The sequence below is a fragment of the Equus asinus genome, chromosome 9 (assembly GCF_041296235.1).
Source record: "Equus asinus isolate D_3611 breed Donkey chromosome 9, EquAss-T2T_v2, whole genome shotgun sequence".
In the NCBI taxonomy this organism is placed as follows: domain Eukaryota; kingdom Metazoa; phylum Chordata; class Mammalia; order Perissodactyla; family Equidae; genus Equus; species Equus asinus.
This window is the reverse complement of record NC_091798.1, coordinates 50,841,416-50,862,443: the sequence shown is the minus strand read 5'-3', so window position 1 is coordinate 50,862,443 and position 21,028 is coordinate 50,841,416. Positions and strand designations below refer to the sequence as shown.

Sequence of the window (21,028 nt, the reverse complement as noted above, 5' to 3'; positions counted from 1 at the left end):
CTTCTTTGTCTCACACCAATGTCCTAAGTCTATTTCCCGTAGCTGTGTGATATACTGGACATGATACATCTAGGGCAAGTCCTGAGGTGGAAAGACTGCAGAAATGCTTTTCTAGAAATCCAGAGATCAACTCAGCATGCCTGCAGTGACCCCAGATTCAAACACTTCATTACTAGGAAGGGGTTGTGTCAACCCCTCTCAGTCCTCGGTTCTAGATGTGATCACAAACTATGAATTGTAGACCAAGCATGGACAGACCCCTGTCTGGTTAATAGATTATCTTCATTTCTAGAGAAGCATACAAGCAAATATTTCTCCCTCTTTCATAACTTGATAAATATGAGACTCCTGGAAATCCTCACGCCAGACTGCAAGAAATATTGAATATATGAATAAAGGAGGATGTCATCTCTTGAACAGTTTATCTCCTTATCATCTCATCAGCTGGGATTTTTTTTTTTTTATAGTTCTCCAAAAAATATACTCTTGGGGATATTTTCCTTCTTTCCATGATTTAGGAATGGAAAAGGTGTCTATTTCACTCCCTCTGTCAACCCCAGCCCCACAGGCTGTGAAAACACATTAGTCACTCAATTTACGCCTCTGAAGGAAAACAAAACACTAAACAGAAAACAAAATCTAGGGCCGGCCTGGTGGCGCAGCAGTTAAATGTGCACCTTCCCCTTCTGCAGCCTGGGGTTCGCTGGTTCGGATCCCGGGTGCAGACATGGCACTGCTTGGCAAGCCATGCTGTGGTAGGCGTCCCACATAGAAAGTAGAGGAAGATGGGCACAGATGTGAGCTCAGGGCCAGTCTTCCTCAACAAAAAGAGGAGGATTGGCAGCAGATGTTAGCTCAGGGCTAATCTTCCTCAAAAAGAAAACAAAATCTAACCAAACAACCTCCAGGATTCTTAGATCATCACATTTTTCCAAATACAGTTTATGGGTTTGTATCTCAACCGTCAGACTGAAATCCCAGAAACCTGGGATAACAAAGCAAAAGAAAGGGCCTTGTGCTCTCCTTGGAATCTGCAGCGGTCAAGGGAGAGCCCGGTGGTAGAGCCCTTAGCTCTGCACGTGGCACTCCCAGGTTTCCCAAGGAAGCAAGGTTAATTTCTCCTGCAGGCCTTATTTCTGCCCTTTGTTCTTGCAATATCTTCCAGGAGGACATACAAAGAAGTTATGGTTTGCAGTCAAGCGGGCCTGCATCCCAATCGCCCCGCAGACTCTAGCTATGAGGCCTTGACTAAGTTATGTCCTTATTTGGCTCTTCCTTAAACTGGAAATAATAAAGTTTGGTCCCAGGACTGAGGCAGGATGGTAGGCAATAGCTGCAGCACCGAGCACAGTGGTAAAAGGAAAGAACAGTGGTGGTAGCGCTAGTGATGACCCTGAGTTCTGTTCCTCAAAGGCACCTTCAGACCTCTGGGGATCCTGGTACAATAAGTGCCACCCCAAGAAAGTTAACAGCAGTTTTCCTCGTTCTGCATAATCCTGAGACTTGACTTATCTTTTTAAGAAGATGGTGTGAGATGAGGAGGGCATTCTACTCTGGCATTTCTTCCTCTGTGCTGAGGCACAGAGAACTGCCTTCAAAGGGGTTGGTTACGGGCCCAGAGGCATTGATACTCCTGCCCTTGTGGAGGCTGGAGGGCCTGAGGCTACAGGAGACCCGGGCCTGTTCTAGGCAGCAGCCTCATCTTTTTTTTTTTTTGAGGACGATCAGCCCTGAGCTAACATTTGCCAATTCTCCTCCTTTTGCTGAGGAAGACTGGCCCTGAGCTCACATCCATGCCCATCTTCCTCTACTTTATACGTGGGATGCCTACCACAGCATGGCTTGATGAGCGGTGCCATGTCCGTACCCAGCATCCGAACCGGCGGACCCCAGGCTGCCAAAGCAAAATGTGTGCACTTAACTGCTGCACCACCAGCCAGCCATGGCAGCCTCATCTTTTCTCAGCAGTGTCCTGTACAAATATTCTCACTTTCATGCCAAATGGGATTGTAGGCCTCTAGGAAACCCTATGCACACCTCTTAGACTAGTGTAGGCAGTTTAGAAAGCAGTAGAGAGTCCTTACTCACAATGAATGTCTGTATACCCTATGACCCAACAGTTCCCTCTCAGGTCCATAAGGGGTCATGTACGAAGGTGCTCATGATGGTGGGGTATGCGGAGGCAGGGAGCTGGTGCAATCCAGGTGCCCATCCATGGGAACGGGTGCTAGACATAGGAGATGCCCACCATGAAGTCCTGTGTAACAAACTAGATGTACACACAGCAACATGTGGGTCTCAAAAACCATGCTGAGGGAATAAAGAAACAAGATGAGATCTATAACATGATATCACTTACACAAACTAAAAATGCAGGAGTACAAAATAACTGTACATTTGACAGTAACACAGAAAACAAAATAATGAACACTAAACACATCAAAATGATTGCCTTATAAACCGATGTTACTGCAATAAAAAGTAAAAAAAATAGGGGCCAGCCCAGTGGTGCAGCAGTTAAGTTCACATGTTCTGCTTCAGCAGCCCGGGGTTTGCTGGTTCGGATCCCAGATGCGGACATGGCACCGCTTGGCAAGCCATGCTCTGGCAGGTGTCCCGCATATAAAGTGGAGGAAGATAGGCATGGATATTAGCTCAGGGCCAGTCTTCCTCAGCAAAAAGAGGAGGATTGGCAGCAGTGAGCTCAGGGCTAATCTTCCTCAAAAAAAGAAGATTAAATTAAATTAAAAAAGAAAATGATTGCCTATGGGAGTTGGAAACAGGAGTGGAGTTGGAATGGAGATAAAAGGGAACAGATGGATAGATAGATGAATGAATAAATAAATGGAGTTGGGGCGCTGTGCAGAGGAATTGGGGATATGATTGATTTGGCTCTTTGGTTCTGTATTCCAAAATAAAAAATTATCATTTTCTATGTGTGCGACTTTTAAAAGATTGGGAAGCAACTGTTTTAGGCAATTCAAATATTTCCTTGGAAGCCACCCAAAGTAGCACCTAACAGTAATTCAACAAAAGTTAAATGTCAAACTAGGAGAGAAAAACTGTATATTGCAAGATGTTTTTCCCATAATAATTACAGAACAATGATTTGTGAAGAGCGGCCATTACTTTGAATTAAGATGTCAAAATCATTAGGTGCATTACATGAATAATTATTTTAAAAATGCCTTCTTTGATACTGAAAGAAGATCCTTTGGTGATCTAGGAAGTCTAAATGTGTAGAAGGACTCGCCCCATATGAGAATGGTAGGGAGCAGTAGGGAGGGTTTTTCCCTTAATCAGTACTATTTTGCTGGTCTTACCCCTGCCGGCAAAGAGGTCGTGTTAGACACTTCTGCTCTCCATCCACCATGCCATGCCTGGTCAAAAATATCAGAGAACTGTGTCTGCAATCATCATTTGGAGGTCAGTTTGATTTGTCTTGAAGGTGACTCTCCAGCTGGCGCTAGGAAAGGGAGAGAATGCTATTTGGGCTGAACCTTGAGTGGTCAGTAGGATTCAGACATATGCTGATAAGTGGAAAGGACGTCCCAGGTGTAGGGAACAGCGTGATTAATGGCATGGAGATGGGAATGTGCAGCAAGTACAGGAACCTGTCTAGAAATGAAGAAAGTGCACTCTGCAGCTACGATGTTTGGCAGGCCTGGGATCCCGTCGCAGCTCAGACCCTTCCAGCTGCAGTTGATGCAGTTCTGGGAGCTTTCAAGCCCACTGTCTTACATGAAGTGGTCCTGGAGCCAGCAGCTTCTCATTTAAACCTCATAGATTAAAAAAAAAAAAAGCCAATTAGAGCTCAGTGTGGTTTTCATTTTCACTTGATGATTCTTAACTTCCCTGTGGCAGTGCTGCCTATTTCTAGGTGAAGGTGTCCACCTCTGCTAGATTCTTCTTATTTGTTCCCTTCTATTTCTTTTCAATGATAAACCCCTGATGTATTCCAAACCTTGGGATGTTTGTGTTTCTATTGTTCCAGATATACACATCTAATGTGCTGTGAAAGGAAAGTGACTAGTTATCCATTAGATGGGGGAACAATTTCTCAGTTCCCAAAAGCTCATAATGTTTAGTATCAAGTGCCAAATGTTTAAAAGTCAAGATCCTGGGGCTGGCCTGGTAGCATAGTGATTAATTTTACACGCTCCATTTCAGTGGCCCAGGGTTTTCAGATTCGGATCCTGGGTGCAGACACTGCACTGCTCATCAAGCCGTGCTGTGATGGCATCCCACATACAAAATAGAGGAAGACTGGCACATATGTTAGCTCAGGGCTAATCTTCCTCACCAAAAAAAAAAAAAAGAAGAAGAAAGAAAGAAAGACAGAAAGAAAAAAGAAGTGAGGATCCTAAATGCTTAGAATAATTTTTTAACAGCTTTGTTGAGACATAATTCACATACAGTTCAACGATTTAAAGTATACAATTTGAGGCCGGCCTGGTAGTGTAGTGGTTAAGTTTGTGCACTCTGCTTCAGTTGCCCAGGTTTCGCGAGTTTGGATCCTGGGCATGGACCTACACACTTCTCATCAAGCCATTCTGTGATGGCGTCCCACATACAAAATAGAGGAAGATTGGCGTGGATGTGAGCTTAGTGACAATCTTCCTCAAACAAAAAGAGGAAGATTGGCAACAGATGTTAGCTCAGGGCCAATTTTCCTCACCAAAAAAATAAATAAATAAACAATTCAATGGGTTTTGATATATTACATTATTAATATTTTTAAATTGTGGTAAAATATATATTAAAAAATTTTCCAGCTTCACCATTTTAAGCGCACAATTCAGGGCCATTAATTACTTTCACGATGTTGTGCAACCATCACCATGATCTATTTCCAAACTTTTTCATCACCCCAAACAAAATTCTTAGAACATTGCTATGCTATAATTAGGCTTAGACTAAAAGAGTTTTGTTTATAAAAGAAGGTGTTCAATATCATCACCCTCTGCCCGTGGTTCCCCATCCCAGGTGTTCTTACAACCTTCTGCTACCTAATTGTACCTGAGCTGGGAGCCACAGCCTTGTGGTGAATCCCATCATTGCCTGCAGGCTCCATTCTGCTCTGCTCCTCTCCAAGCCCAAAGGATGGACAGCTGCAGTTTCTTTGCCTTCTGGAGATCTCAGGGGCAGAGGAAGTGGCACCCAGGCACACGGGCCTGAGGTCTGCAGATATAAGCCCCACATTTTGCACAAAATTCCCTTTTATCTCTATTCCCCACTCCTATTTCCAACTCCCATAGACAATTTTCTTGTTTTTAATGTACATTATTTTGTTTTTTGTTATTGTCAAATGAATACAGTTATTTTGTACTCCTCCATTTTTAAGTTGTATAAGGTTTCTGCGCCCGGACCTAGATAAAGGGGTAAGGTTTCCCTTCATTTTCCCTAGACTATCACTGAAACTGTCCTTTCCCCCATATATCCTCCTGGACACAGCTCCCTGACTTCCATTAAGGAAAAATGCACACATACCTCTTCCCTCATGATCTTATCTTCAACTAGATGTCCTTTATGAGCAGTATGCAGCTTATGAGAGAAACTATAGCCCATCCCCTGCTTTCTCTCTTTTTAATTCTAAAAGTCACTATTCCAAAGGCTCTCTGTCCCTTAGGGTTCTTGGCTGCAAGCAGTGGAAGCTGATTCTGACTTCAGAAAAGGAAAGGACTGAAGATATACTGGATAGCTCACAGAATCATGGGAAGGCTAGAGGTCCTAGGTCAAAGGAGGCTATATGCCAGGGATCCCGGAACTTGTCTGGGAAGGTCATTGCTGCTGCGAAGGAAGAGTAGACCTTGTAGCTTCCACCCCTACCAACATTGCATGTAGGACGGTGCTCTGTCCCTACTGCCTTTGGAAATTGGATGTTGCTGCTAAAATGGATTCACCCCTCCTCCATTGCTTTGGGTCAAATTGTGGGGCTGGTGCATCTGGTTGGCTAAACCCACGCCTGCAAAAGAAATGGCTGACTGGCTCTTTTAGCATCTAGAGTGGGAAGTAGGCCCTGTCTCTTACTAAGACTCAAATGGTGTGGAATTCCCCAGACATAGGAAGACAGTTCAGAGGGTGACAGCCAAAAAATTTACAGATGTCCCCTACAGGTAGGAAGCATCTGCTGTTCTGTACAGATCTGAGTCACAGCTTAATTTTATCCAACTTAGAAAAATACTCTAAACTGGTCTGTTGGCCTTCCTTTCCTTCTCTTATTAAAATAAAAAGATATACGTGAGCAGTCTCTTTTGGCAAGTTCTTTTAGTAAGGCAAAAATTCTGATATCAAAACTTCACAGTATTTTTTTTCTTTTTCAAGTTTACACTGCTGTGTTTGAAATATAACTGTGGAGCAAGTCTTTTCATAGTAATCTTAACTACAGCTTATCTCTGAGATTCTAATCAGATTCTTACTCTGAGCTAATATTTACAGTTTGGTAATTTTCAAAGTTTGTTTTCTGTTGCCTTTCTTCTCTTAAACTGGCACTGTTAGATTTTCTTTAAGAAAGTAGATAGCTTGTATTACTACAAGGTAGAAAAAGAGAGAAAATAAGTCAATAAGAACAAAGTAAGGAAAAAAAATACCTATTTTTGTAACCAGATCCGAGATTCACAAGGATTCTTGTTGGTGAAACATCACTTTATCCAAATTGCGTTATTTTTCAGGTAAACAGGAGAATCATATTTCTTGTATGTTAATAGCTAGTCTGTATTTGTTTACTAGTGAGAACGTTTACTCTGTTTATTCTGCAAAGTCTCAAAATCTTAGTCTGCTTCGCTGATGTTCTATTTATCTGACATCTTTTAAATGAGTAATGGCATTTGAGCTGTCACTGACGTTTCATATTAAATGCCCCCTCTCGCCATTTCTTATGGCTTTTTGGTGAAATATATTTACTTAATGATTTTTTAATCCCACTTCTGCCCCCAAAACCCTAATGAAATTGATGAGAGAGACTTGGTATAGGAATTAGGTACTTGCCTATCATTAGACAACTGTCCATTATGAAATAGATTGGATTCCAGAACTACCAATTTTGCAGAACAGGGAAAAAAAGATATTTTAAGTGAGATAACAGGCATTAGTGAAAGAGAGCATTGTTGGTGGGAGGTGGGAAGGTCATTTGTGTAATTTCCTTTCAAATTTTAGAAATTCATGGCCCAGGGTGCTGCTGAAGCCTGTTCTTGTCTTTTTCTAAGACAGGCAAACTTCTCTGACCTCCCCAAGCCAGACGGTGCAGAAAGAAGCTGGTGTGGGAGGGAAGGGGAGGCCAGCCAGATGGTGGAGGCAAGGAAAGGAGGGTGGAGGTGAGGGGGAAGGTGGGGCTGCTAATTAGCTTTTCTTACCTCACCAAGAGCCAGCGGCAAGCAGATGGCTGCATCCTTAATGCCACCCTTTTTGTGTCCAGCTGGCAGTAGTGGTTGATCTTGTGGTCATGAAGAAAGCATGGACTTTTCTTCTCTTTTTGAAATGTGGAAGTGATGGAGGAACATATGAAGGGAAAATCTAGATTTAAATATTATATCTAAGAAAAATAGATGTTATCTCTTTCCATCTTTTACAATAACTAGATGCCCATTCATATTTTGACAACACCAACGGAAAGTGATCTGTTCTTTCTGTTACAAAAATCAATCCAAACTAACCAAACTGTACCAGGATATCTGAAAAATAATCGATAAAATGATAAAACTGGCTATGAGGTCCAAACTCAACAGCCATAGCATCTTGTGTTTGGAGAGGTGTTGGCTGACAGATCGATGTAAGACTCAGCAGACCACATGTCAGAGGTCCTAGCATTGGCCTTTCCTTGCACACTCTCAGTTTCTGTGAGGTGGGGACTCTGTCTTGATGGTAATTTCTCTGGAGCTGGCCAGAATGGTGTTCATTGAAACTTTCTTAAATGAAATCAAGCTATAGTAAGTCAATCATGACATGTACTACTCAATATTTTTAAAATTATTGACTTTATACCAAGATAAACATTAGTGAGCTTGACAACTTAAAAGAAACAGTTATCATTGTGAAAATGCAGTATTGGAGTAGGCGCTGACTTTTCTCAGTACTGGTATAATGCTTTATGTGTGAAATTAAATAGTAGCTTTCAAAATTGGGAAGTAAAGATCCTAATATCTATTTTTGGAGAGGAAGGGAAAGGAATAAATATTTACTGGGCGCCGACTATATACCAGATACGCTTTGCATATATTAATGTATTCAATCTTTTTAACGTCCTGATAAAGTAGTTCTTTCTCTGAGATTCCAGTTGAGGAAATGGAGGTTCACAGATGTGAAGTAAATTGCTAGAGGTCACATAGTGAGTGAATGGCAGGATTCATACTTGGGTATGCCTGACTCTAAAGCCTGTGCTGCCCTGCCATTATTCCACCTGAACCCCAATGTCACCTTGTGCCCCACATATTCTCAGATTTATTTGTCCAGTGATTGGTCAAATCAGTGCACTCTATCTCTAAAGCATTCTCCATGTTCTTTCTCACTCCCAGTCCCAATGGCAGAAAGAGGTCTGGCACCCAGGTCTTCAACTGCTTAACTCTCCTCCACTCAAATCATTTTTGGAGCTTTAAAGGACAAATGGGAAGTGAAATAGTGTATTGCTGGTGATCCAGAACAGAGTGTTACTTGTGATCCTAACCTGCAATTCTGTAATTCCCTTCTACCAAATTTCCAACCTTCACATTCTCCTTGTGCTTGCTAATATGTAATGTATGCATCTTATTCTTGTGTTTGATATTTATCTTATTGGCTGAACATCTTTTAGATCTGGCAACATGGCCAATGTTAACTAAATTCCATTTGGGGCAGGTGTTACATCTATGGTTCTCTTTCTTTTTTTTTTTTCTTCTTCTCCCCAAAGCCCCCCCATACATAGTTGTATATTCTAGCTGTGAGTGCCTCTGGTTGTGCTATGTGGGACGCCACCTCAGCACGGCTTGATGAGCGGTGCCAAGTCTGCACCCAGGATCCAAACCGGCGAAACCCCAGGCCGCCAAAACAGAGCTCGTGAACTTAACTGCTCAGCCACAGGGCTGGCCCTATGGTTCTCTTTCTCATTGCTTAGCATGCCACACTCAATTTCTTAAATATGAATTTTTAACCAAGTGGTTAATTTCCTCCAATTTCTTCATAATATGACCAAGTTTGCTGGAAGCATTAGAGATGACATAGTAAATCTGAAACTGAAATAGGCTGTTGGCATTTAAGGAGAAAAAGTCTTACATTATACGTTATTTGCTATATTTGGTGCAATTTTATCAATAATAGATAGTCACTAAAACAAACATTACAGACCAGACTCTTATTTTCAGACAAGAATAATGGAAAATAAGTTTTCCAAATGGAATTCTTACAAAGTCTTTAAATAACTGTTTTGAGAAGTTCTAAGACTATCTCCTGACTCATGCCTACGAGAGTTCTTTGCTCAAAGGAAGTACGCAGAAGTATCTCTTAGAGAAGATAGACTCATTATGAGAAATGACAGATTGGTGAAAGGCCAGGGTAGTTAGATCCTCCTTTGTGGTATGCTGCTGTACTCCCATGTGGGTGCTGTGGACAGAAAAGGCACAGCATTTCATCATTTGCCGAGTCCCTCAGGGAAATTCTGCTGCCTGAAAGAGCCTTATGATTCGGTTGAAACGAAAGACCAAAAAGCAATATGCTCTGTTCCAAATGACTGCTATAGATGATAGTGCTATGGAGGTTCACAAGAGGAATGACAGCTTAATTATTTTGGGGTTAAGCAGACATTTTGGATTCATTTTACTTTAAAAAATGAAAATGCTGGACTCACCCCTGTGACTTCCTTTATCCCTATGACAATTGAGACCTCATTTCTCCATCCCTCATTTTGAGGTCAACCCAACTTAAATCCCTTAAAGGAAGTATATAGTCAGTGAAAAAAACTAAGACGTTAAGATTAGAGAAATGAAACCAATTTCTTTTAAATGACAACAGGTTTCTGGAAACCCTGTGAAGGAGTGAGTTGATTCAAGTTACTATAGAGTGGTTGTTCCAAATGAATGTCACAGTGACATAACTTCTCTGCAGTCACGGCTCTCATGGTGAGTTGTCTTACCTAGTTACTTCTGGTATGTAATCAGATACACACTTACATAGTTCTGGATGTAACTCAAGAACCCCAGCGAGGCTAAGGGCAGGAGCTTTGTGCTGTGTGTCCTCTACGTTCTCCACAGTAGTGTCTCTTAACTTTATCATCCCATGATCTCTTTTGATAAACATAAAAATCTCATCGGCCCCCAAAATCTGCGGAAGCCCCTTCTGAACAGAGAACTGTCTTTCCCCACCACATCCAGTTGAGAATCGCAACTTTTACAAAGCCTGTTTGACCAAGAAGATTTAGTCAAACTTTTAAATATGTATTATTACAACATTAGGTAACTTTTTTTGCTACCCCAGATTCTGATAACTCCCTTTCCCCTTCCTTCTTTCTCATCCCCATCCCCCTTGAAAATTACTTCTCAGGGTCGGCCCCATGGCAGAGTGGTTAAGTTTGCGTGCTCCGCTTCAGCAGCCCAGAGTTTCACCAGTTCAGACCTGGGCACGGACACGGCACCGCTCATCAGGCCACGCTGAGGCGGCGTCCCACATGCCACAACTAGAAGGACTCGCAACTGAAAAAATACGCAACTATGTACGGGGGGATTTGGGGAGAAAAAGCAGAAAAGAATAAAAGATTGGCAACAGTTGTTAGCTCGGGTGACAATCTTAAAAAAAAAAAAAAAGAAAATTACTTCTCTACCCTCATTGAATTAATTTGTGGTGTGTTCTTGGGTTGTTTAGAAAATCGCTACATTATTAAAAGAAGTTAGGTCCGTTGAATACTAGAGATCAGTATTTGTATCTGATCAATAGAATGATCAGTGCCCAAATATATAATATTATAAAATTTAGTCAATATAGTAGTGAAAAACAGAATTTCATAGGTAGAAACTATTGTTTTATAATCGTCTTTTTTTCTTTATTAAGTTCTCAGTTTTGTAGTATTCATATTCCAATCTTTTCGAGACAAAAATGGCAGCAGCTCTCTTCCAACCACCAGTTTCACTCTTAACACGTGTCTTCATTACTCAAAGATGTCTTTCTTTTTTCTGCTTTTTGTCCCCAAATTCCCCCAGTACATAGTTGTATATTTCAGTTGTGAGTCCTTCTAGTTGCGGCATGTGGGATGCCACCTCAGCATGGCCTAAGGAGCCGTGCCACATCCGTACCCAGGATTCTAACCAGTGAAGCCCTGGGCCGCCGAAGCGGAGTGCGAGGACTTAACCACTCGGCCACGGGGCCGGCCCCTCAAATTCATCTTTCAAATCCAATCAATTCATAGCCTTTAAAAAAAGAAACGGTTGTATACAATTCCTGACTCCTGAAGAAATCACACACCTTTTATAGCATGGGTGTAAAAAATGAAGAGTCCACAGAAAATTTAGAATTCAAGCAGTAAATAAGGTGGAAACTTTATTACTTACAAAAAAAAAGCTTCAAAGTGTATAAAATCTAATATATGAGATCACAATATGTTTTTTAACATAGTAAAATTTACATATAGTGAAACGTACAGATCTTAAGCATACAATTTAATGAGCTTTGATAACTGTATTCATGCATGTAGCCATGACCTTATCATTCCAGAAAGTTCCTTGATGCTCCCTTCCAATCAATCCTCGCCCCACGGACAACCACTATTCTGATTTCTGTCATGTAGTTCACACTTACTTGTTCTTGAATTTCATATAAATGAGTCATACAAAATGTACTCTTTCTATCGCTCAACATAATGTTGTGAGGGGCCAGCCCTGTGGTGTAGTGGTTAAGTCCAGTGCACTCCACTTCAGTGGCCCGGGTTCACAGATTCGGATCCCAGGCGTGGACCTACATACCACTCATCAAGCCATGCTGAGGCAGCAGCCCACATATAAAATAGAGGATGACTGGCATAGATGTTAGCTCACAGTGAATCTTCCTCAACAAAAACAAAAAATCCCCTCTAATGTTGTGAGATTCATCCATGTTGTTGCATCTATCTATAGTTCATTCTTTCTAATTGCTGAATAGTACTTATACCATGATTTATCTATCCTCCTGTTGATGGGCATTTGGATTGTTTCCAGTTTGGGCTATTATAAATAAAGCCACCATAAACTTCTCGTCCAAGTCTTTTGGTAGACATACACTTTCATTAGTCTTGGGAGTAGACTTGCTGGACTACAGGGTAGGTGCATTTCTAATCTTATAAGGAACCGTCAAACAATTTTCTGAAGGGGTTGTGCTGTTTTACACTCCCATCAGCAATATATGAAAGTTCCAGTTGCTCTTTACTCAATATATCCGTAAATCAGAGAGGCCCCTAATTACTTTTCAATGTCATCTCTTTTCAGAGACTTTAACAGAGTGGTTTTGGTAGCATTAAATCCCAGGTATGTGGGTGTCCAGCCAGCCCGGGGGCCTAGTGGTTAAGATTCAGTGCTTTTACCGCCACAGCCAAGATTTGTTTCCCAGTCAAGGAACTACATCACCTGTCTGTCATCCACACCACCTTCGTTGTTACACTGTGGTGGCTGCGTGTTGCTGTGATGCTGAAATCTATGCCACCGAGATTTCAAGTACAGGGTCACTAGGAGTTGAAATCCACTCCACGGCACTAACAACAACAAATGTGGGTATCCAAATCATGGATAATTCTTGCTCCATTTCTAATATGCATATTTGACATACACAAATACAGATATAGCAAACAAAATATAGTCATAGTACTTTATGGAATAGTTCTATTCCTGAAAAACTTGCGTCGAAAGCTAATATTTTAATCCAAATCGTTTACTGAGATAAATCTTTCCCTAGTTCGATGTCCAATTCAAATCTTCTTTTTCCACGATGTCGTCTCATGTTGTCCTGGCCTGAAGGGATTTCTTCATTCTCTAAATTTTAGCAGCCCCAGTGATTTGACAGGTCATCAGTGTCACTCCTTTGCTCCTTTGTTATTCAAGGCTTGATTGCTTAACCTATTTATTCACCTGTAGTATATATTTTATTTCCACACACACAATACAATCCTTTTATTGAGGGAACGAACTGCAGTTTATACTTAAAAAAAATTTCTTTCATAGCAGGCAATGCAGTGCCTTGCACACAGGAGTTACTCAATAAAATTTCCTGCTTAATTGGTTTTCTATTTTTGTTTTGCTTTCGGCAAGGCATAACTGTTATTTTATGACTCAGCTTAAGACATTTATTTGTTTTTATTATATGATAATTTCTTCAATTTTCATTTTTCTTGACTGATGTAAGCCAGGCCTAAAGTGAAGATTGACTAAAATCTACTTCCCTTACCACTTTTCCTACTTCCCAGTTTAAAGCCCCCCCTAGGCATTGTGGTTTGAAATAAAAAGCACACCATAAGGAGATTAGGGATTCCATCTGGGGTTTCCCTCTAATTCTCTCTGAGGGCTGTGAGTTGCCATTTACAGTTCTCCACAAAGTACTGGGTCCATTTGCCAGTCCCTGGAGGCTCATAGTCTTGAAGCTCAGAGATTATCCGTCTGTGAGTGTTTCCTCCTCCCAGACACAGAGGCCTGTCTGGTCCTGGATGTACCTACACTACTTTATTTATGCCTCCTTTTTAGTACCTGGCACTTGGAGGCAGAATTTATTTATAGGTATGTTTGCCGGTGTCCACAGCTGAACTGTTGAGCTCCTCAGAGCAGGGATCATGTTCCTCGGTCATCCTTGCTCTGCATGTAATAAGTCCTGCACAAATGTTTGATGAACAAATGCATGGATTAATGAGTGAGCAAATGAATAGGACTTTTTAGGTATCCTAAACCTTTAAGAGTTTCTATTTTAACATTTTCTTAAATATGCAAATCTCTGGAGAATTTTAGGCCAGAAAAGGACTATTTAGGTTAATCCTCTCACTCCCCTTCCATGAGGTAGATATATGTTGTTTTTGTTTGTCCAACATCCTTTCATCCCTTTTTGGGATGAACTTCTCATTCTTGATGGAATCCCATCTCATGTAGTTTGCTGAGGGCAGTGTTACTCCTGACTCTCCCTGGTCTCTGCCTATCAAAGGGGTGGGTTTTGGCCTAGGCCTGGCCAATCAGAGTACATTCTAGACGTGGACACAGTAATTGGTTCAGGGCTGAGCATGTGACCCAAATGGGCAAATCGGTTTTCCTGAGATTTGTCATATTGTGAGCTGCTAGAACTTAGGCTTAGGGTGCCCAGAAGCCAGCTTTTCTAACTTGTAGAGACAGCCTATGTTGGAATAAAACCTACTGGTGTGGAAAAACAGTGTGAAGAGATATAGACGGAGACCATTCTGATGATGGGATTGCCCTCTCCCAGTGGCATGGACCAGTTATGTTTATACTTCAATTACATATCAGTTTAATACCCCTCAGATTCTTCGTTCTTTCTGTCCTACTTGAGGTTGATTCTAAGTCTAAGGAGATTCTTATCAACTGGAGGGAGAGCTACCTGCTTCTTGGTCTTGCTCTGACTCCATTCTGTACTGGTCTTCTCTAGATGTGACATTGTGGCTCCTGAGTACGTTGGTCTCTGTCACGTCTGTCCTCAACGCTTCTGCTGAGTTGCCTACAGTGCCACCATGCCTCAAGTGGCCAGTTCATGCAGGTCAGTCTGCAGCTTCCCTGTCCCATTCAGTCATTTCAGTCTGCTGGCCTTCCTGACCCCTCCACATCCTTCTCAGGGGCATAGGGAAGGTTTATTAGTCAGAGTTTTCCAGAGAAACAGATCCAGTAGGATGTGTATGTATATATAGAGAGATTTATTTTAAGGAATTGCTCATGTGATTACGGAGGATGGCAAGTCCAAAATCTGCAGGGTAGGCCAGCAGGCTGAAGACTCAGGAAAAGCCAACATTACAGTTCAAGTCTGAAGGCTGTCTGCCATTAGAATTTCATCTTGCTGGGGGGAGATTGGTCTTTTGTTCTAGTCAGACCTTCAGCTGATTGGACAATTCCCACCTACATTATGGAGGACAATCAGCTTTACTCAAAGTCCACTGATTTAAATTTTAATCTCAACCAAAAACTTTCACAGAAATGTCCAGGTAATGTTTGACCACATATGTGATCACTGTGGTCCAGCTAAGTTGATACATAAAATTAACCATCACAGAAGGTTAGGCTGTTCTACACTCTGCTCCTCACACCCTTTGTCGTTTTTTTGAGGCTGCTGACTACCATGGTTCTAGATAAGGCTGCTTTTGGATTCTGTTCTACTACACCAAGATGGAGGGAACAGGGGACATTGCTGTGGGGCACAAACCACCCCTAATCTTGGATCCTCAACCCCTACCCTAAGCTTAGTCCAGGGGTAGGACAAAGGAGCATGACTGTAATAGTATATCTGGTTTCACACTCTCCTTCCTTCCTCAGCCAGAAGGCTTTTATTGGGACTGGGGTGGTAGGGATGGGAAGATGGGATGGAGGCGACCGGTTCACCAGATTGCCTTTCTTTTCAAATCTTTTCTTATATCAAAGCGATTGAACTTACAAGCTGAGGGTGGTGTGAGCGTATTTAGTCCTGATTTGACAATGCCGTCCTGGGAAGAATGGCATCCTAAAATCGTAGTAATGAGGAAGAAGAAAAGAACACAGTGGCACCCGGTTGAAACTTCATTCTTTTATTGTACCATATCAACTATGCAAATATTGTATTTTCCTTTTTCCTCTGCTTTCTTGAATTCAGCTGTGGGGTCTGGAAACAGTGCCTTTACTTTTCTGTGTTGACCCCAAAGACTAGGTCTTGTGTGGAAATTTCAGGCAAAATGAGAGAGGGAGACTTGCAGGGAAGATAGATTAGGTGAGAAAAGTCTCACCTCTATAGTCTCAGAAGTAAACGAATAAATTAAAATGCTATTGGGTAAGGATAAGCCAGACATCAAGATAAATAAAGTGGCTAACCAAAGACTGGTCACAAAAAGGGAAAGCCCTTAACTCTTTGAGCAGGGCCAGTGCCAATCAGAGCAGAAAGAGCTGAATTATGTGTAAACCTTACACTTTGACTCCAGTCTTATTTTACTTTTATCTCTCTCAAGGCAAAGATGCAGAATAAAGGATGAAGGGGCATACCTCTGTAAGATTAAAAAAAAAAAAACCTGTTAAAATGAGATGCAAAAATACTAGTTTAAGAAATACTTAGTTTAAGAAATGCTTTAAAGATATCTTTTAAAAATAATTTGAAGAAAAGTGTTGTAGTGTTATGACCATATTTTGACATAAAATAAAACTAAAGTGTAAGAGTGCAAATTGGTCCTCTTTTTGACTAAATCATAAGCCATCAGTAAGACGGAACCACTAAGTTAAAATAACTCTGCCAATCCTATTGCCGCCAAATATCCAGATCTTAACAAGCAATTTGGAAAATAATTTTGAGCAGTATATAAACTTCATGTGGCTATGCTAAGAGAACAATCCTATTGAAGATGATAAATATGCCTTTAAAACTCTTAAGCTCTTTTTAAAACACAAAAATCAAAATCAGAGCTGGAAGGGATTTGCAACTTATGAAACATAATTTATTCTTACACTTTTATGATAACTGGGAAAAGTATTAAAGTGTATTGAATAGAAACAACCTAGCCTAGTAGAAAACCATGGATTAATTTTTTCATTCATATATTCAGCAAACATCTATTGAAGAGATAGTACTTAGCCATATTTTTCCTCATTTTGTACCGCAGCCGTAGCTATTCATCTGTTTGCACTGTATACTCAGCTAGCTGCCAGCTGTCACTCACCTCTCCTGGGACAAAAGTGGCTTACTGCTAGCTTTCAGTCTCTCCTTCCCCTTCTCTGCCTCCCCACCCCCATCGGAGTCTGGGCCCCTTCTACCCAGATCTGATAGGTATCTTGTTATTTTTCTGTCCCAGATGGAAATAACATACAGAAAGTAGGGCAAATGTCAAATAAGTTCTGTCCCGGATCGAGCAAGGTAGCAGGGTGCTGCGGGAGGAGCATCAAAGGGGGAAAGGATGGCATGGCAAGTGGAGGCTTGGTGGGGATCTAGACGGCCTAACCAGTAATCAGGACATGTGCCTTGACAAGTAAGGGAAGGTCTGTAGAAAAACAGGATATTTGAAATCACGATTGTCCTCAGAAACGCAGAAGCATTGTCACCAAACTTAAATAGTATTTGTCACTTCTCTTCTAAATCATTGAGGGAAACATCGGTGGTGACAGGATTTCAGGACTTATTTAAATGAAGAGGGCTGGACAAACCTAGTATGAAAGAGCAGGGAAGAAACAGGCTTTACTCCAGGTACAGAGCACTCGGTACGGTAAAAGCCAAGAGAATAAGGGAAGTGTGCATTTGGTAAGGTACCTGACTGAAGATTTGCACAGTTGGGGCCAGCCCAGTGGTGCAGTGGTTAAATGTGCACGTTCCGCTTTGGCAGCCTGGGGTTCGCTGGTTCGGATCCTGGGTGCAGACATGGCACGGGTTGGCACCCATGCTGTGGTAGGCGTCCCACATATAAAGTAGAGGAAGATGGGCACAGATGTTAGCTCAGGGCCAGTCTTCCTCAGCAAAAAGAGGAGAATTGGCAGTAGTTAGTTCAAGGCTAATCTTCCTCAAAAAAAAAAAAAAATTTTGCACAGTTGCCTAATTCTAAGGCCAAGAGATTTTCCATGTTTTCATTGCTTTTGATTGGAGACCCGTGATTACTACTAGGGAAGAATTACTATTTAGCATCACGTATTATATGTCTAACACATTACATGTATTATTTTATTTAATCTTTACAAACCCCCTGCAAGGTAGGAATCATCATCATCCCCATTTTCCTATGAGGAAACCAAGGAATAACTTCCATAAAGTTACACAGCTCGCAATGGCAATCCTCAACTACCCGACTCAATGTATTTGTTGTTTCAGATAATAGGATATAATCTGAGTCTCCTAAAAGAATCCAAGATGGAAGGACTCTATCAAGAGAAAGCTTCATGGGGTTGAGAACAGTAGAGATCATGCCCAAAATCACTTCACATACAGTCTTAAAACTTCAAAAATGGACACAAAATAATTTAAAAAGAAAATTTCCAAATACTTTTTAAAAGTCTGTGGTGAGGGGAGTACCGAACGGAAACCAAACCATCAGCTAGCAGAAAGGGCATCAAGGAAAGCGGATTTACATTCCAATCCCGATTCCATCCCCTTGGATCCAGCACTCACTTTCTTCAGGCCTCATTTCACGAGTAATCTGGATTTTCAAGATCCTTTTAAGTTATTAAAATTATCTGAATACTTACTTAGAAATTCCTAACACCAACTTCAAAATAGAAGCTTTTCAAGTCTTTAATTCTCAGCGAGGTTAAGGAAGGAGCTATTTTAGATAACAGGGCAGGAAACAGAACATTAACAAGGAGGGTATCATCACTCATAAGAGTGCCCAGAAATTCACAGAGGATGCTAGAGCCGGTGCCCTTCACTAACGCACTCATTCTTATGTACATGACTTGATTACTATTTAAAGAACATCCTGCTCTTCATTTCTGCCATTATTAAGGTAACTAACCTGTAATTACTCTACATACGCGTTCCTAATATGTTGTGAGCCCGCCTTCTAGGTTATAGTTAAGGGCGAGGCTCTGGAGTCAATTGAAACCGCTTGCGTTCAAACGCAGTCCTGTCGCCTGCCGGGCGGCCTTAAGGAAATTCAACTTTAAAATGGATGAATTTTCAAATGGAAATAATCCAGTTCCCACACCACAGAGGGGCTGCGTGAACGGATAAGCCACGAAAAGCCCAGTGCACGGCACTAGTAAATTCCAATAAACGTTAGCCTAAATAAAAACCTTTTCAACGGGATTAATGGGTATTCTGTTAGGACTAGTTGTCGATTAGATTTTAGGGGATCCCTTTTTAAAGCAAAAGTCATTTCTACTTAAATTTTCACAGGTTTAGATTTTCATGCATCGGATTTTAGTGAAGCATGACAATTAAAAGCTTGTGCTGTTTACTCAGTCACATGCTAATCATATCACTTGTGAGGTGGTTTTGATTTTCTAAATCTCTAAATTGTTAAATAAACGGATCAGGGACCGCCCATCAGCATTGGCAGCAAACGATCCAAAGTCAGGGCTTCTGGTTTTTCTGTGGTCTTTATCTGTCGTCTTCAAGACCCGCGGACCGTATCAATTTGACCGGGAGGAGGTTTGATACACCCTTTTCCATCGCAGAGAAAAAGAAAGGCTTGCACTTGGAACCGACACGCAGTGGATTTTGCACCTCGGACACCAGCGTCAGTCTCCTCACTCACAGCCGCCAGGCCTCCAGGCCGTTTCTGAGCCCCTCGGCAGGGCGGGGAGAACATTACGACGCCCGCGGCCCTCCGGGCCTCTCTGGGTTTGCGTGTGGCTGTTGGACGTTGACATTTGAATTTCCCTGAACCGCCGGGTGTGGGCGGTGGCGCGGGCCCGCCCCGGAAACCTCCGGGCTCCTTCCCGCCACCCGCTGGCCCGGCCCCTCCAGGGGTCCCCGCGGGCTGGAGGGAGGCACGGCCGGCGCTGAGCCCCACGGCCGCCGGAGGAGCAGTCCCAGGCGCCCCTCCCCGCCGCCCTCAGCTCTGCCCCCGCCCCGCCCCGGCCGGCCTGGCGCGCCCCGCCGACGGTTGCCCGAGGGCCCGAGTTTGAATTTCCAGGCCCGGCCCCCGAGCCGCAGGAGCGCGCCGCCGGCTCCCCATTGGCCGGCGGCCGTCACATGGAGGGGCGGGCGCGCGCCGGCCATGTTGGGGAGCGCGGCGCCCGGGCCCGCGCCACCTCCGACCCCCCCTCAACCCCGCTCGCCTCCAGCCCGCCCCTCGCCTCCCTCCTCCCCCCGCCCGTCGCTCCGCGCCGCCGGAGAGGAAACAAAGTGCTGCGGGCGGGAGACTCGGCGGCGGCGGCGGCGGAGCGCTCACCCTGCACGGCCCTCCCGGTCACCCTCCCCCGTATCTTCCCGCGTGTGTGTGTGTGTGTGTGTGTGTGCGTGTGTGCGCGCGCGCGCGTGTTTTCTTACAAAGGGCATTTTACGATTGATTGACTCGTAGTCCTCCCCCTTTGCTCTTTGTGCTGTACCCCCCTCCCGCCATCCCAAGTGCTTCTCCCTTCCCCACGCCGCCCTCGGCGCGAGCGCGGGTCGCCGGCTGGTGCCATCGGTCCCAGCTTCGCTCCCTGCAGCCCCTCCGTGTCCCGGGGCTGCCCGCGGCCTCCCCGCTCCGCTCTCCCCGCCGATCGCCCCGCCGCCCGCCATGGCGACCGCGACCCCCGTGCCGCCGCGGACGGGCAGCCGCGCCGGCGGCCCCGCCACGCCGCTGAGCCCCACGCGGCTGTCGCGGCTGCAGGAGAAGGAGGAGCTGCGCGAGCTGAACGACCGGCTCGCCGTGTACATCGACAAGGTGCGCAGCCTGGAAACGGAGAACAGCGCGCTGCAGCTGCAGGTGACGGAGCGCGAGGAGGTGCGCGGCCGCGAGCTCACCGGCCTCAAGGCGCTCTACGAGACCGAGCTGGCCGACGCGCGACGCGCGCTCGACGACACGGCCCGCGAGCGCGCCAAGCTGCAGATCGAGCTGGGCAAGTTCAAGGCCGAGCACGACCAGCTGCTCCTCAAGTGAGTGCTCGCCTGGCGGCCGCGTTAATGCACACAAGAGACTGGGGGCCTAGCCCGGGGCAGCCTCGAGCACCCCGGGGAGGGAGAGTGAGAGCCATGCCGTCCACGCCCTTCGGAAGGGACAGGGTTTCCGTCTCCGGGAAGAAGAAAGTCTGGTGTTTTTTAGCGGAGGCAGGGGTCGCGGAGGGGGCTCGAGTTGTAGTGATGGTGGGACCGGGATGCACAGTTCCCGATCTTGGATACTTATCAGCACCGGGTGAAGCGCACTTCTGGGGCCCCCATGGAGGAGAGCCTGGCTTCGGGCCTCCGACCCCCAGATCCAGAAGGGTTCTCTGGCGCGGAGGCCCCCGGCCCCAGGTGTGGGGAGGTGGCGCCC

The 21,028-nt window shown here is 43.9% G+C and overlaps 1 protein-coding gene across 1 annotated transcript in view; it reads left to right on the top strand.

Moving 5' to 3' along the window:
- Positions 1-19,755: 19,755 nt before the first annotated feature.
- The window catches only part of LMNB1 (lamin B1), a 48,207-nt gene continuing 46,934 nt past the window's right edge, over positions 19,756-21,028 (top strand). Inside the window, exon 1 of the mRNA XM_044780518.2 lies at positions 19,756-20,652. Coding sequence (XP_044636453.1) covers positions 20,294-20,652 — 359 coding nt within the window. The 5' untranslated portion in view covers positions 19,756-20,293. The remainder of the gene's footprint in view (positions 20,653-21,028) is intronic.